Genomic DNA, 15098 nt, shown 5'->3' on the forward strand with positions numbered 1-15098 from the left:
TTTCTAAAATCACTGTCAAACGGACTCTAGATCTCATTTGCATTAAACTTACTTCAGGGAAAACTCCAATAGCATTGGTCAAAGATGGGGCTTCTAGAGGGACAATGTTGTAGGGCATGAGTTCTCCTGATAATGTTCCATCTGATCTTTTTATCCTTCTCAACTGAAACAAACCAAACAAGAAAAAAGAAAAGGAAAGAAGATACTAGTAAATACTAAGTACTAGTTAAGAAAAAGATTGTTGAAAGCAATGATAAAAAGTGCTACCTATCCTATTAAGCTCCAAAAGTACACAAATGCTAAATAAAAGCCAAAAAGAGAATACTCCAAGAAGTTGATAAAATGTGTAAAGGACTGATTGCCCGACTACCAGCATCACTAAAGGTGATAAGTCAAAAAACAATAGCTCAAAGTCCAGGTAGACATAATATTACTAACTGGAGCAATCTCTCGAACATCTAAATCCTAACACCCACGCCCACCCCCCGCCCCTCTTTTTCCCCTTTTTAGGATAGGCAAATTAGAGATAGATTCAATAGAGAACACATAAATCCCAAGTTACTAACAGCAACTGTGCAAACCAATTAGAAATTACAGCTCGGCCTTCAGATTTCCTTTGTTAAGCAGATTTCATACTGTCACATCCAAAGGAAGTCAGAAGACAATCACCTCCTCCCTAATATGCAACCCAACACCAGAATCAGCATCTTTGTTAAGTGCCTCCATGACCTCAACCAAAGCCCTCAAAGTAGCAAACACCTTTTTCATTTTTAAGGATCTGAGTTCCATCCTGAAACAATAAAATCATGTCAAATCAATCTGTCACCTTTTCTTTGATAAGAAACAAAGACTCGTTCAGTGAACTGGCTGTGTAGAATCCCAAAAGAAAATACAGAAGTGATTAAACTTCTAGGTGGCTGCTTCCACATTATGAGTGTATCCAGTGACAACTATTCGATCACCGAATTTTAGACTCTAAGAAATAGTTAGTTTCAGAAAATTTGATCAAGCTTGAAGAGGAGAGTGAGGCAAACCATTCTTCCATATTTACTTTTTGGTTATCAGCAATGCAATTACAACATTACTTGTAGGAAACAAGAAACATTTCAGGAAAGATAAAGCATAAACAAGGATGAGATATTGTTCAAAGAAAGTGAAACTGCAAAAACCTAAAGCCACACAAAAACCAGAACCCCATCCAGAAATCCCCAAGTAGGACAAATTCTCGGCAAAATCTAGAGGCTCCCTTCTTTGCATGGCCATCAGTGTGCTGATACATAGGCAACCATGCAAAAGAGGAAAGATGACCTTAGCCAAATCAAGATCTAACCCATCCAATGAAGTGGTCTACAAGGGCCCCCATATTCTGCAGGCATCAAAGAAATTACCACCAAGAAGTCCCCTTCCAAAATTTTCCTTGATAGGCTGCATCAATATGTGTAGCCAGTTCCCTTTCAATAAGTAAATTATGCATGAATCGACAAAAAGGTACTAAACAATACCAATTCACAAGGATACATTCGCACTACACAAAAAATGGTGGGGGGAAGAAAAAGAAGAAAGAAAACCTTAAACAACACACAAGATCCCCAAACTGCCAAAGCTTGGAACCTTAGTTTAGGCAAAGACTACTTTGTTGATGATGAAATCCAGAATTCTGGAAAAGCATAATTTCTTAAGAGTCTGTTTGGGAATTGTTTTTAGATATAGCTTTTTGTTCTTAAAAAAAAAAAAAATTGTTTTCCAAACTCAACAACAAATTTGACACTTTTTGACAAAAAAATAGTTTTTTGAGAACTTGTTACAAAAATAAGTATTTTCTTATATCATTTTTTTTATTGTTTTCACTTGTTTTCTAGGAACTATTTTAAAATTAATTGTACAAACATGAAGAATGATTGCAAATAAAACATTATAGATAAAAGTTATTTTTAAGGAATATTTAAAAGCATAAAGAACACGTTGAGAACACTCCAAGTCCCCAAATAGACTTTCATTCTAGAAAACATCTGAGAACTATTTTTGAAAACTATCATCAAAAGCTATTTTGAGAGTTGTTTTTGAAAACGTTCCCAAACAAGCCTTTAATGTTTTTACTGATTCAAATATATTGTTTCTCAATAAATGTAACCTCAAATTAACCCCACTCCAGCTCCAAAATTCAATTTTATCAACTAAGCAGATTTAATTCCCAATTCTTGTAATCAAATATGACATAAGAGGAAACTGTTCTCATGTCTCAGCCCTTTAAAGAAATTATGCATATATGCATCTATATGAGTGTATCTGTTGTTAGCATAAGCAGACAACTGCATTACAAGGAAACTCATAGAGCAGCATAATTTGGGCAACAGACAACTAGATTAGAAGGAAACTCATAAAGCAGCATAAGTTGGTCATACTCTCCCAAGTTAGCACTAAAAGTTCCAGTTTCACGCCATTTTTGTTCCTCTCTTTGAATATCATCCACTCGATGTCGTCTCTTGTAGGACAGATAAAAATTCCACAAACGCTCAACATCACGACTACGATCTATTTGAGTTCCATCCCTTTTGGCAAGTTTTTGCTGCAGCAAATAGTCAAATCATCATAAATTGTCAAGTAAAAAGGCAGAACTAGTACAGAGTACACAGTCAACAACTACGCCAATCAGCTGATGACGTAGCTGTAGGCAAAATAAGAACCATAAAGTGCCATGTATTTTACTATGCCAGACAAAAGTAAAACTTAGTACCTTAATTATAGACTGCAAACCAGTTTTAAACTGGAGAACGCCTCTACCATCACTGTTGGGATCCAGATTTTGTGCCATAGTGTATGCTTGCTCACACACTAAAATCCAAATGAAAAAAAAAAAAATTAATAATTACCAGAAAGTTCATTGAAATAGTAGAGATTATCCATGATGAAATGCTCAAGCTAAGATACTCGCATTTTCTCCTTTTTTTTTACATTGCCCAATGACTATGGAATTAAGGCATAAGCTTTCTAGACTAGCCAATTTGGTTTGGGTTCCTCCTAGAATTGTATTTGATATGTTAACCATTTCTTTTAGGTTGGGACTACTATTAAGAGCAAAGTTCTATGGCAAATCGCTTGTCTTACGTTGATTTGGATAGCATGACCAAAAAAGAAATGCCATGGATCTTCGAGGACAAGTGAAGGACATCCGAAATGTTATGGAACCTAGTCTATTTAAATTCATCATTTTGGGTGTCTACTACTACAACTTTTAAGGTCAGCCTCTCAACTTTATTCAACTTGATTGGATTTTGATATGTAGTTCAAAAGTGTCAAAATAGTAACGTTGAGACGTTTTTATATATTCTAGTATCTTTTTTCTTTTTCTTTGTTTGATCAGGTTTGTAATTAGGGAAGGATTGTTCATCCTTCTCAATTTTACTCTTTTAATGAAAACATTTTTGTTTATGATTCCAAAAATAAAAAAAGATACTCACATTTTCTCCAACAAAACGCTATCAACTTCACCAAAAGTGAACAAGCCCCTCAAGAAAAACTAATATTTTGTAATAGATCATAAGGAGGGCATCCTTGATTGAAAAAGACATTACCCAAAGTTGTACGATTCTACTTCACAAAGACATTTGGGAATGGTTTTTGAAACTGCCGCAAGAGATCTGAAGCAATAGAGCAAGGCGGTTTCAATAGTACCTTTGCATTTTGGGAGAAGACATGGTAAGGACGTTGAAGGTCTTTGTGGAGAGGAAGACTTTCTTGGTTAGGTTGGAAGGCAAGCACGGAGGAAATTGGTGCTCGATTATAGAGCATAGTAGAGCCTTTGTTTTTGTCCTAGGTTTTGAAAAGGATGCAGTCGGGTGGATGATCCAACATTTGACGAAAGCCATCAAAATGAAGAGTCACCTGGGATTCAACAGAAAGTTCAAGGGAAAATGTTGTGTCCACTTGATGGAAGTTGGCTTCAACAACCACGGAAGGTTCATAAGGATCTCGGAGTTTGCTACCAAAAGAAAATCTTCTTTTCTGATTATTCCTAAGGGCGAGAAGGGCAGAGGATGGGAGAATATTAAAAGCGTGTTGTCTTCAATGTTGGTGGTCCCCCATTCGAATGTAGTCGAAAAAGGAAGGCAATATAGAGGGGAAAGATTTTCCCACAATCACATGGGTCCTCTGCATCGGTCCTTCGCGAAAGTAGTCAGTGGTGAAGGACCAAGAGGAGGAGGCCTTATTCCTGTCGGGAGGTGGGCACGAGCCGTGGAGTGTGAACGCAATGATGATAGCGTTAAATGGGTTGAGGTTGGCCGAGCGATGATGAGAAGCTTAGGGAAGAAAGGTGTAGTAACGATTGTACCCATCTCAGGTGGAAAAGGAGTATTTTTCGTTGAAACAACAGAGGAAGCTCTCTTTCTCCAAGATTTGAGGAATTTAAGGGTTGAGGGAAGGAATACAGTCCAGTTGCGAAGATGGTCACCGAAGGAAAATTCGGAAATAGAGGGGAAGTTCAGGAGGAGGCTGGATTGAATTACGGGGGTTGCCATTTCATCTATGGTCTGAGGTACACCTGAAGAAAATTGTGGAGCAGTGGGGGACGGTGACTGAAATTGATTGGCGAACGTTGAAACTGTTCGATCTTAGCAAGGCGAGGGTAAGAATCGCAATGAAGGATAGGTCAGTCCTCCCAGCTTTGATCGAGGTGACAGACAGGGATTGGGTGTTTACAGTTTCCGTCGTAGTAGTCGAAGATGAAGACGGTCGAAGAGGTAGCATAAAGGGCAAGTCGACTGAGGAGGTTATTGCATCTCATTCAAGGACAGGTGGAGAAAGGCCGGGGGAGAGAGTTAGATCAACGGCTGGGGGAAGATGCCGTGTCGGGGAAGATAGCAGAATGAGGAAGGGGGGAGAAAGGGGTATGGTTGCGTTTCTTTCATAGGGGACACATGGTAAGGATGGTCAGATTCCATCGCTGCCTAGTTTGAATTCAAATAAAACGGACGATGGGCTTGTTGAGATTGAGGAAGCGGGAAGAGTTAGGGCTGGAGGGGACGAGGCCTCCGCTGTTGAGGGTTGTCGAGCCTACGAGAGGAAGGCCCAATCATTGTCTAAGACTGGTCCAAAATATGCAAAAGTGGGCTGCAATTCCAAAGGCCCGTTGGGGTTGGGCCTAAGCCTAGGAGGAAAAAACCCAGATGAGACGGTGGTGTCATTACGAAAGGAAGAAGATCCTTCTGCAACAGGAAAGGGGAAAACAGTTTTCGTATTTCTTGAGGTTCGATCAAGTAGTTCCGCGAAGAAGAAGGTGATGTTTGGTTCAAAGAAGTTGTGGTTTACCCTTTTTCCTCCAAGCTCTGAGAGCCGACAAGGTCTTTGGTGTCGCAGCGAGCCTCTATTGCATGGGAAGAATCAAGCAGACAGCGAAGAGGACCCAAAGGAAGAGGCTACCGGGGCCGATTTTCAGGCGGATCGAGGATCTAGTGCGAGTCCTCTCTTTTCTCGTTGATTTCCAAGGTTTCGGAATAATTGTTTGGGGGAAGGGGCTTCGTCGTCAAGAAACGAAGTGGCTTTAAACAAATTTTCCTCCGACAAAGACAGGGAAGGATTTTTGGGCCGAGTGGGGTTCGATCTTCGTGGCTCAGCAATCATTGTTTTGCCCTCTACACCTGAAATCAGAGGTAAAAGGCTTAACTTTATGGGGAATTGTGGATTGTTGGTCGCGGAAAATTTGGAGGTAATCCTGTCTTCACCTATTCAGTCACCCTCGTCTTCTATACTCCCTTCTTGTGGTTTGACTTCTTCTTTTCTGAGTCCTTCTGTTCCCAATCTTCCCAGTTCAGCCTTTTAGTCTCAGTTTCCTTTGGAAAATCGAGTAAACTCTAAATTTTTTTCCAAAAAAGACAACGATGGTTCTGTAGGTCAATCTTTTGTTGGCATCCCTAATCTTGTAATGGAGGTGATCCAACCTGCTTATCCATACCAGATGACCGAGAGTGTTAACCCATTTTTGCCTAAACCAATTTCGCTTAATAAGGCCTCCAACCTGGTTACAGTTAGCCAGGGTGTTACTGCGGGCTCCCCATCGGGTGTGTTCCAAATTGAAGGACTGTCCCCCAGGAATATGGCAAAAGTGTGCGAGGTTTTAAAATCTCCGGATATTAAGGTATTTTTCAGGAGGAAGAGCAGATGCTCCACAGGTTTGTGAGACCTGTTGGAACTGGATTGAAGGATTAGGGTCTGTGAGTTTAATCCATGAAGATAATTAGTTGGGATTCCAGGGGTTTGGGTTCAAGAAAAAAGCGAAGGGTGGTTAAAGATTTTCTAAGATTAGAAAAGTCGGATGTAGTGATGATTCAGGAAACAAAAAAGGCGGAGTGCGACAGAGGGTTCGTGGGTAGTGTTTAGACAGTTAGAAATAAGGAATGGGCAACCCTTTCGGCGTGCGGAGCTTTGGGTGGGATTTTGATTATTTGGGACTCTAAAAAACTACGTAGTGAGGAGGTGGTAATAGGTTCCTTTTCGGTCTCAATCAACTTCACATTGGATGGATGCAAACCATTATGGTTATCCGCAATTTATGGCCCAAACAGCACAATACTTAGGAAGGATTTTTGGGTGGAGCTTTTAGACATTTTTGGACTTTCTTCCCCGTGTTGGTGTGTGGGTGGTGATTTCAATGTCATAAGGAGAAATTCAGAAAAATTGGGAGGTTCTAGTTTAACCCCAAGCATGAAAGACTTTGTTGATTTTATAAGAGAATGTGAATTGATAGATTCTTTACTCTAATGAGTGGGAACAATTATTTCCTCAAAGTCTTCAAGAAGTTCTTCCTAGATGAACATCGGATCATTGGCCGATAGTCTTGGAAACCAATCCGTTCAAGTGGGGCCCAACACCGTTTAGGTTTGAGAATATGTGGTTGCAACATCCTAGTTTTAAGGAGCGCTTTGGAAGTTGGTGGAGAGAGTTTCAAGGAAATGGGTGGGAAGGTCACAAATTCATGAGGAAATTACAATTCATTAACGCCAAATTGAAAGAGTGGAATAAGGCTTCTTTTGGAGAGCTAAATGAAAGGAAAAAAAGTATCATGTTTGATTTAGCTAACTTTGATACCTTGGAGCAAGAAGGTGGTCTCTCCCCTGAACTTTTAGTCCAGAGAGCTTTAAGAAAAGGGGAGTTAGAGGAGTTGATTTTGAGGGAAGAAATACATTGGAGACAAAAAGCTAGGGTGAAATGGGTTAAGGAAGGGGATTGTAACTCAAAATTTTTTCATAAAGTGGCTAATGGCAGGCGAAATAGGAAATATATCAAGGTGTTGGAGAATGAAAGAGGCCTAATGTTGAATAATTCAGAAAGCATCAAAGAGAAGATCTTAAGGTATTTTGAAAAGCTCTACGCGAGCCCTTCTGAAGAGTCTTGGAGAGTTGAAGGCTTAGATTGGTCCCCTATCTGGAGAGGGTGCGTCTAGGTTGGAATCCCCTTTTACTGAAGAAGAGATTTCTAAGGTTATTTTTCAGTTGGATAGGGATAAGGCACCGAGGCCTAATGGCTTTACCATTGCAGTATTTCAAAATTGTTGGGATGTGATCAAGGAGGATCTAGTGAGAGTGTTTGCAGAGTTTCACAGGAGCGGGATTATCAATCAAAGCAATAATGCTTCCTTCATAGTTCTGTTACCCAAAAAAAGCATGTCATAGAAAATCTCAGACTATAGACCTATTAGCTTGACCACTAGTCTTTACAAGATAATAGCCAAAGTGTTAGCAGGGTGTCTAAGAGGGGTACTTCATGAAACTATCCATTCTACTCAAGGAGCTTTTGTTCAATGGAGACAAATTTTGGATACAGTTCTCATAGCCAATGAGATAGTGGATGAGAAAAGATGATTAGGGGAGGAAGGAGTTGTCTTCAAAATTGACTTAGAAAAGGCTTATGACCATGTGAGTTAGGATTTTTTGGATCATGTGTTGGAGAAGAAGGGGTTTAGTCCTAGATGGAGGAAATGGATGAGAGGTTGTTTGTCCTCGATATCTTTTGCAATCCTAGTGAATGGAAATGCTAAAGGGTGGGTTAAGGTATATAGAGGTTTAATACAAGGAGACCCTTTATCCCCTTTTTTGTTCACTTTAGTTGCAGATGTATTGAGCAGGATTTTATTTTTTATTTTTTTAGATAAGTGCGCAAATATATTACGAGGCAAAAAGCCACAAAGCATACAAAGAGTATACATAGTAGCCTAAGCAAAAACAACACTCACCACCCCTTAGGGAACAGCAAGATGTATTGAGCAGGATTTTATTTTTTATTTTTTTAGATAAGTGCGCAAATATATTACGAGGCAAAAAGCCACAAAGCATACAAGGAGTATACATAGTAGCCTAAGCAAAAACAACACTCACCACCCCTTTGTAATTTTTCGAGCCTTTTAGCAACTAGCTTAGGCATGCGAAAAAGAGACAATTGGTAAATAGGCATGCTGGCCAAGGTGCTTTCAATGAGGGTAATCCTCCCGCCCTTTGACAAATATTGTCTTTTCCAACGGGCAAGCCTTCTTCTCATTCTTGCTTCAACCCCGTCCCACATAGCCATGGTCTTGTGCTTGGCTCCCAAGGGCAGCCCCAGATAAACAGAAGGAAAGGCCCCCACTTTACACCCTAACTCCACCGCCAACTCATCAATGTCTTCCACCTCCCCAACCGGGATTACTTCACTTTTAGCAAGGTTTATTTTAAGACCAGAGGCTGCCTCAAACCACACCAAAATCCAGCTTAGGTAGGTAAGGTGATCTTGCCTTGCTTCACAAAAAATAATCGTGTCGTCAGCAAAAAGTAAGTGGGAAACATTTATCTCCATTCCCCCCCTCCCTCGAATCCTACAGCCTGAAATGAAACCCCCATCAACAGCCCTTCTTAAAAGAGCGCTTAGCACTTCCATTCCCAACACAAAGAGGTAGGGGGAGAGTGGATCTCCTTGGCGTAGCCCCCTAGAATTGGAGAAATAACCAGTTGGCACCCCATTGACCAGAATAGAGAAACTTGCAGTTGAGATACACCACCACATCCATTTCTTCCACCGGTCCCCAAAACCCATCTTGTGCATGACCTTCATGAGGAAATTCCAATTAATACTGTCATAGGCTTTTTCAACATCCAATTTACAAATCAGCCCTTTCTCTTTGCGTTTAAGCCAATAGTCAATCACCTCATTGGCTATGAGCGAGGCATCTAAAATCTGTCTTCCCTTCACAAAAGCATTTTGATCCAGCGAAACCACCTTGTCTAAAACCTCCTTAAGTCTATTGGCTAACACTTTGGCCAAGAGCTTATACAGACCCTCAAGCAGACTGATGGGTCTGAAGTCCCCCAAGTCCTCAACCCCCCCTTTCTTGGGGATGAGGACTAGGAAGGTAGAGTTGAGACTCTTGGCAAACGACTTTTCTTCAAAAAACTCTTTGAACAAGTCCACAATCTCCTCTTTCACGAACTCCCAACAAGATTGCCAAAAGGCCACTGTGAATCCATCCGAGCCTGGGGCCTTATCTCCATTCATCCCCATCAGAGCCACATGAATCTCTTCCTCAGTAAATGGTTGTTCCAAGCCTTCAACTTCAGCATGGTTTAATCTTTGGAGCTGCAGCCCTTCAATATCAGCTTCCCAGGATTGCTCCTCTGACAACAGCTGCTGAAAGGCATTCACAACCCCCTCTCTCACCTCCTGCTCCTCCTCTAGCCACCTCCCATTGATTTTAATCTTTTCCATGGAATTATTTCTTCTATGAGCATTAGCCATCCGATGAAAGAAACCAGTGTTCTTATCTCCTTCCCTAAGCCACAACTCCCTAGACAATAGTCTCCAATGCGTTTCTTCCAAAAGCACCCATTTTTTAAAGACATCCTTGGCTTCTGTTTTCAGCTCCGTCTCTCTTTCAGTTAGGCTCCTGTCACTCTCCATCCTATCCCAAAATTCTACTTGTTGCAAGGCTAGGTTTTTGTTGACTTCCAGCCTACCAAACACATCCCTGTTCCAAGTTTTGAGCAGGATGTTATTGAGAGCAGAGGAAAGAAATGCCTTGAAGGGTGTTTCAGGGTGGGTAGGAACAGAACAAGGGTGTCCCATTTACAATTCGCAAATGATACCATTTTCTTTTCTAGCACTCGAGAAGAGGATATGCTGACCCTCAAGAGTGTTTTGCTAGTGTTTAGGCATATTTTTGGGCTAAAGGTTAACCTTGACAAAAGTAATACTTATGGCATTAATCTTGAACAGAATCATCTCTCTAAGTTGGCTGAGTTGCTCGATTGCAAGGCTTCGGGGTGGCCTATACTCTACTTGGGTCTTCCTCTGGGAGGGAATCCCAAGGCTTGTGGCTTTTGGGATCCTGTGATTGAGAGGATCTCAAGAAGATTAGATGGGTGGTAAAAGGCATATTTATCTTTTTGAGGCAGGATAACTCTCATTCAATCTTGTCTCACCCATATGCCCTGTTACTTCCTCTCCTTGTTTAAGATTCCCGCCTCAGTGGCAGCAAAAATTGAGAGATTGCAAAGAGATTTTTTATGGTCAGGGGTTGGGGAAGGCAAAAGAGATCATCTGGTTAGCTGGGATGTAGTGTGTAATCAGAAGGCGAAAGGGGGACTGGGATTTGGAAAGATTTCTATAAGGAATTTCGCTCTCTTAGGGAAATGGTTGTGGAGATATCCTAGGGAGGGTTCAACTCTGTGGCATCAGGTTATTTTAAACATTTATGGATCACACTCCAATGGTTGGGATGCCAACACTGTAGTCAGATGGTCACATCGTTGTCCTTGGAAGGCTATTGCACAAGTCTCCCAAGAGTTTTCCAAATTTACTCGGTTTGTGGTAGGAAATGCGAAAAGAATTCGGTTCTAGGAAGACTTGTGTGGGGGGACCAGCCTTTGGGGGTCCAATATCCAAGACTACTTAGAGTAGTCACGGATAAAAATACTCCTATTTCTTCAATACTCGGCTCTACTCGCCCCTTCTCTTGGAACTTTAACTTTCATCGGAACCTTTCCGATTCTACGATAGAAGATTTAGAAGGCCTCATGCGGTCTCTTGATCGTCTACATTTATCACCTTCAGTTCCAGACATGAGATCCTGGTCTTTATCTCCTTCAAAACTTTTTACAGTCAAATCTTTATTTCTTGCCTTATCCCAATTTTTTGGTTTGCCTCCAGTTTTCCCTACTAAGTTCATCTAGAATTCTCAAGTCCCTTTCAAAGTCAAGTCCTTCGTCTGGTTAGTGGTACACAAAAAGGTAAATACTAATGACTTGCTATAGTTGCTATAGTTGACAAATGAAGCTAAGGAGAACTTCAAAAAATGGGTTCTTTTGGAAGAAGCCCATTGGAGACAAGTGTCTAGGGAGTTGTGGCTTAGAGAAGGGGATAAGAATACAGGGTTTTTTCACAAGATGGCTAGTGCCCATTGGAGAAATAACTTTTTGGACAGAATTAAAATAAATGGGGTGGAATTGGTTGAGGAACAGGAGGTGAGGGAGGGGATTGTGAAGGCCTTTCAGCACCAGCTAAGGGAAGACCCAGGGTGGAGAGCCGACTTAGAGGGTCTGCAACTTAAAAGTCTTGACCTTAGTGAAGCTGAAGCTTTGGAGGTCCCCTTTACTGAAGAAGAAATATTCTCTGCTTTGATGGATATGAACGGCGATAAGGCCCTAGGCCCGGATGGGTTTACCATGGCCTTTTGGCAAGTTTGTTGGGACTTCATTAAGGAGGAGGTAGTAGAGCTGTTCAAGGAATTTTACGATCAGAAGTCTTTTGCCAAAAGTCTGAATTCTACATTCTTGGTCATCATTCCAAAAAAAGGTGGGGCTGAGGATCTAGGGGAGTTTCAGCCCATCAGCCTGCTAAGGGGGCTGTACAAGCTTATGGCCAAAGTGTTGGCCAATAGGCTAAAAATGGTGTTAGATAAGGTGGTTTCGGCTGATCAGAACGCGTTTGTGAGGGGGAGACAAATTCTAGATGCCTCTCTTATAGCTAATGAGGTGGTTGACTATTGGCAGAAGAGGAAAGAGAAGGGGCTGGTGTGTAAATTGGATATTGAGAAAGCCTACGACAGCATCAACTAGAGCTTCCTTATGAAGGTCTTGAAAAAGATGGGCTTTGGGTCGCGTTGGATGGAATGGATGTGGTGGTGTTTTTCAACGGCAAAATTTTCTGTCCTTACTAACGAGGTACCAGAAGGCTTCTTCTCCAGTTCTAAGGGCCTGCGTCAAGGAGACCCAATTTCTCCTTATCTTTTTATCTTGGGCATGGAAGTGCTGAGTGCACTCATTAGGCGGGCAGTGCAGGGGAACTTCATCTCTGGTTGTAGGCTAAGAGGTAGAGGGGATGCGGAGATTATGGTGTCTCATCTGCTCTTTGCAGACGACACTATTATCTTCTGCGAGGCTAGTAAGGACCAATTAACTCATCTTGGATGGATTTTGGTGTGGTTTGAGGCGGCTTCTGAGCTTAGGATCAATCTGGCCAAGAGTGAGCTTATTCCAGTTGGGGAGATTGATAATATTGAGGAAATGGCTGTGGAATTAGGCTGCAGAATTGGAAGCTTTCCGGTTAAATACTTGGGGCCCGGCACAAGGCCTTGTCCACGTGGGACGGGGTGGAGGAAAGAATGAGGAGAAGACTTGCCCTTTGGAAAGACAATACTTGTCTAAGGGCGGGAGAATCACCCTTATTAAGAGTACCTTGGCCAGCATCCCCATCTATCAAATGTCCATCTTTAGAATGCCTAAGTCAGTGGTTAAAAGGCTTGAGAAATTACAAAGAGATTTTCTTTGGGGAGGGGGAAGCACGGGTAGGAAAATCCATTTAATTAATTGGAAGGTGGTGTGTACTCAAAAGGAGAAGGGGGGTCTTGGTATTAGGAGGATGGGGTTACTAAACAAGGCCTTATTGGCCAAGTGTATTTGGAGATTTGTCGTTGAAAAGGACGTCTTGTGGAAGAAGGTGATCGGGGTGAAGCATGGGCTGGAGGGTTGTGGTTGGAAATCTAAGGAAGTTCGGGGGCCCTTTGGAGTGGGAGTTTGGAAGGAGATTTTGAAGGAGATGAGCTGGTGTTGGAATAACATGAAGTACAAGGTGGGGAGGGGGACTAAGATTATGTTCTAGACTGATCATTGGTGCGGCAACGTAGCGCTGTCCCAAGCGTTTCCCCAGATTTTTGCCTTGGCAGTGTGCAATAACGAATTGGTGAATGATGTGTGGGACCCAAGGCTTGGCCAAGGAGGGTGGAATCTCAGATTGGCTAGAGATTCTAACGATTGGGAGTTGGTGTTAATAGAAGACTTGCTCTTCTTGCTAAGGGACATCAGGGTAACCCCAGAGGAGGACTCAGTGCTTTGGAAAGGAGGAGATTCTGCCAGTTTTCGGATTCGGGTGGTTTACAATCTGCTGGCAGCCCCTAATCCTCTCGTCTTTCCGGGAAAAAATATTTGGGTGGACAAGGTCCCAACCAAAGTTGCTTTTTTTGCATGGAAGGTACTTGGGAAAAAATCCTCACATTGGATAGGCTGCAAAAGCGTGGGTGGCAGCTTCCAAATCGTTGTTTTTTGTGTGGTTGTGAAGAGGAAAATGTAAATCACATTCTTTTACACTGTACAGTGGTTAGGGCCCTATGGGAAATCGCCTTTGCCTTATTTGGGGTTCAGTGGGTATTTCCAAAGAAGGTCAAAGAGGCGTTGTTCTGTTGGCAGGGCCCTTTTGTGGGTAAAAAAAGGAAGAAGATATGGAAGTCCATTCCGTTATGGATTTTTTGGACGGTGTGGAAGGAAAGAAATAGGTTAGCTTTTAGAGGGGGTTCTTTGGCTATTCAGACTCTTAAGAACTCTTTTGTATGTAGTCTGTGGAATTGGGCTAAGTTGTATAGGGGAGAGGAGTCCTCTTCACTTTTAGGCTTCTTGGAGTGGGTAGCGGTCCCCTAAGGACTGGTGAGGTGTTCCTGCTTTTGTTTTTTTTGGCCTTGTGGCTGCTTTGTATACTTCCTGTATGCGGTGCGGCCTTTTGGCCTTCTTTAATATATATTCTGCTCTCGCTTATCAAAAAAAAATAGTTGAGAAGACTTACAAAGCACTTAGTCCCGATATTTGTAAGTTGTGCATGAAACATGGAAAAACAGTAGACCATCTTTTTTTCCATTGCTCTTTGACGGGGTTGTGGCACAGATTATTTTAGTTAGCAAAAATGGATTGGGTTCCCCCAAAGAGCATCTTTGACATGCTATCTACCAATTTTAACGGTTTTGAATCTTCTAAGAGAGGGATTGTTTTATGGCAAGCTGCGTGCATCGCTTTAATTTGGGTGGTGTGGTAGGAAAGAAATGAAAGGATTTTTGAAGATAAAGTAAGGAATTCAAAAAACCTTTGGGATTCTATTCATTTCCTTGCTTCTCTTTGGGCTTTTTGTTCTAAGGTTTTTAAGGGGATTCCCCTTAACGTGTTACAACTTAATTGGTTAGCAGTGTGTAATCCCAATGGGTTGGCCTAACCTAGAAAGTTTGCTTGTTTTTACTTTGTATTTTCTTGTATTTGATTCCTTGTAGTTTTGTTTTTCTTTGGTGGGAGGATTCCTCATCCTTCTCTTGTACATCCTTTTTATCAATATATTCCTTCGTCGTTTCCTATCAAAAAAAGAGACATTACCCACTCAACATCAAAGAGAGCAAAGATAAGATGCCACAACATAATTGCCTTGGGACAATGAAGGAAGGTATAGTTTGTTGACTTTCTTTTCACTTTTGCACAAATAACATCTACTTGGAAGATACCAACCCCTCCTTTTTTGTTGGTCTAAAGTAAGAATTTTTTTCCAAATTGTTTCCCAAGCAAAAAAGCAAACTCTCATTGGGACCCAAGGATTCCACACAATGCTTGTGAGGAATCCTTCCATAGAGAGACTTGTTAAGGAGGACTAAAAGAACTTAACCATAAAGGTGTCTCCATTAGATAACCGCCAAGCCATTACATCCTCAACACCTTTTTTGATCACTTGCTCTTGCAACCTTTTGAGCAACTCTTCCACCCCTCCAGAATTCCCAATCATTTATCTACCTTGTGAACACTCCCAAGCATCTTTATCAATAGCTATAAGAA

At 41.6% G+C, this 15098-nt stretch overlaps 1 protein-coding gene across 1 annotated transcript in view; it reads right to left on the reverse strand.

Moving 5' to 3' along the window:
- CALS10 (callose synthase 10) overlaps nucleotides 1-15098 on the reverse strand; it is a 118941-nt gene that overhangs the window by 95055 nt on the left and 8788 nt on the right. Inside the window, exons 2-5 of the mRNA XM_010664751.3 lie at nucleotides 2735-2832; nucleotides 2403-2566; nucleotides 670-790; nucleotides 53-163 (exon numbers count right to left, since the gene is read on the reverse strand). Of these exons, the coding sequence (XP_010663053.1) occupies nucleotides 53-163; nucleotides 670-790; nucleotides 2403-2566; nucleotides 2735-2832 (494 nt within the window). The remainder of the gene's footprint in view (nucleotides 1-52; nucleotides 164-669; nucleotides 791-2402; nucleotides 2567-2734; nucleotides 2833-15098) is intronic.

The sequence above is a fragment of the Vitis vinifera genome, chromosome 17, assembly GCF_030704535.1.
Source record: "Vitis vinifera cultivar Pinot Noir 40024 chromosome 17, ASM3070453v1".
Taxonomy (NCBI): domain Eukaryota; kingdom Viridiplantae; phylum Streptophyta; class Magnoliopsida; order Vitales; family Vitaceae; genus Vitis; species Vitis vinifera.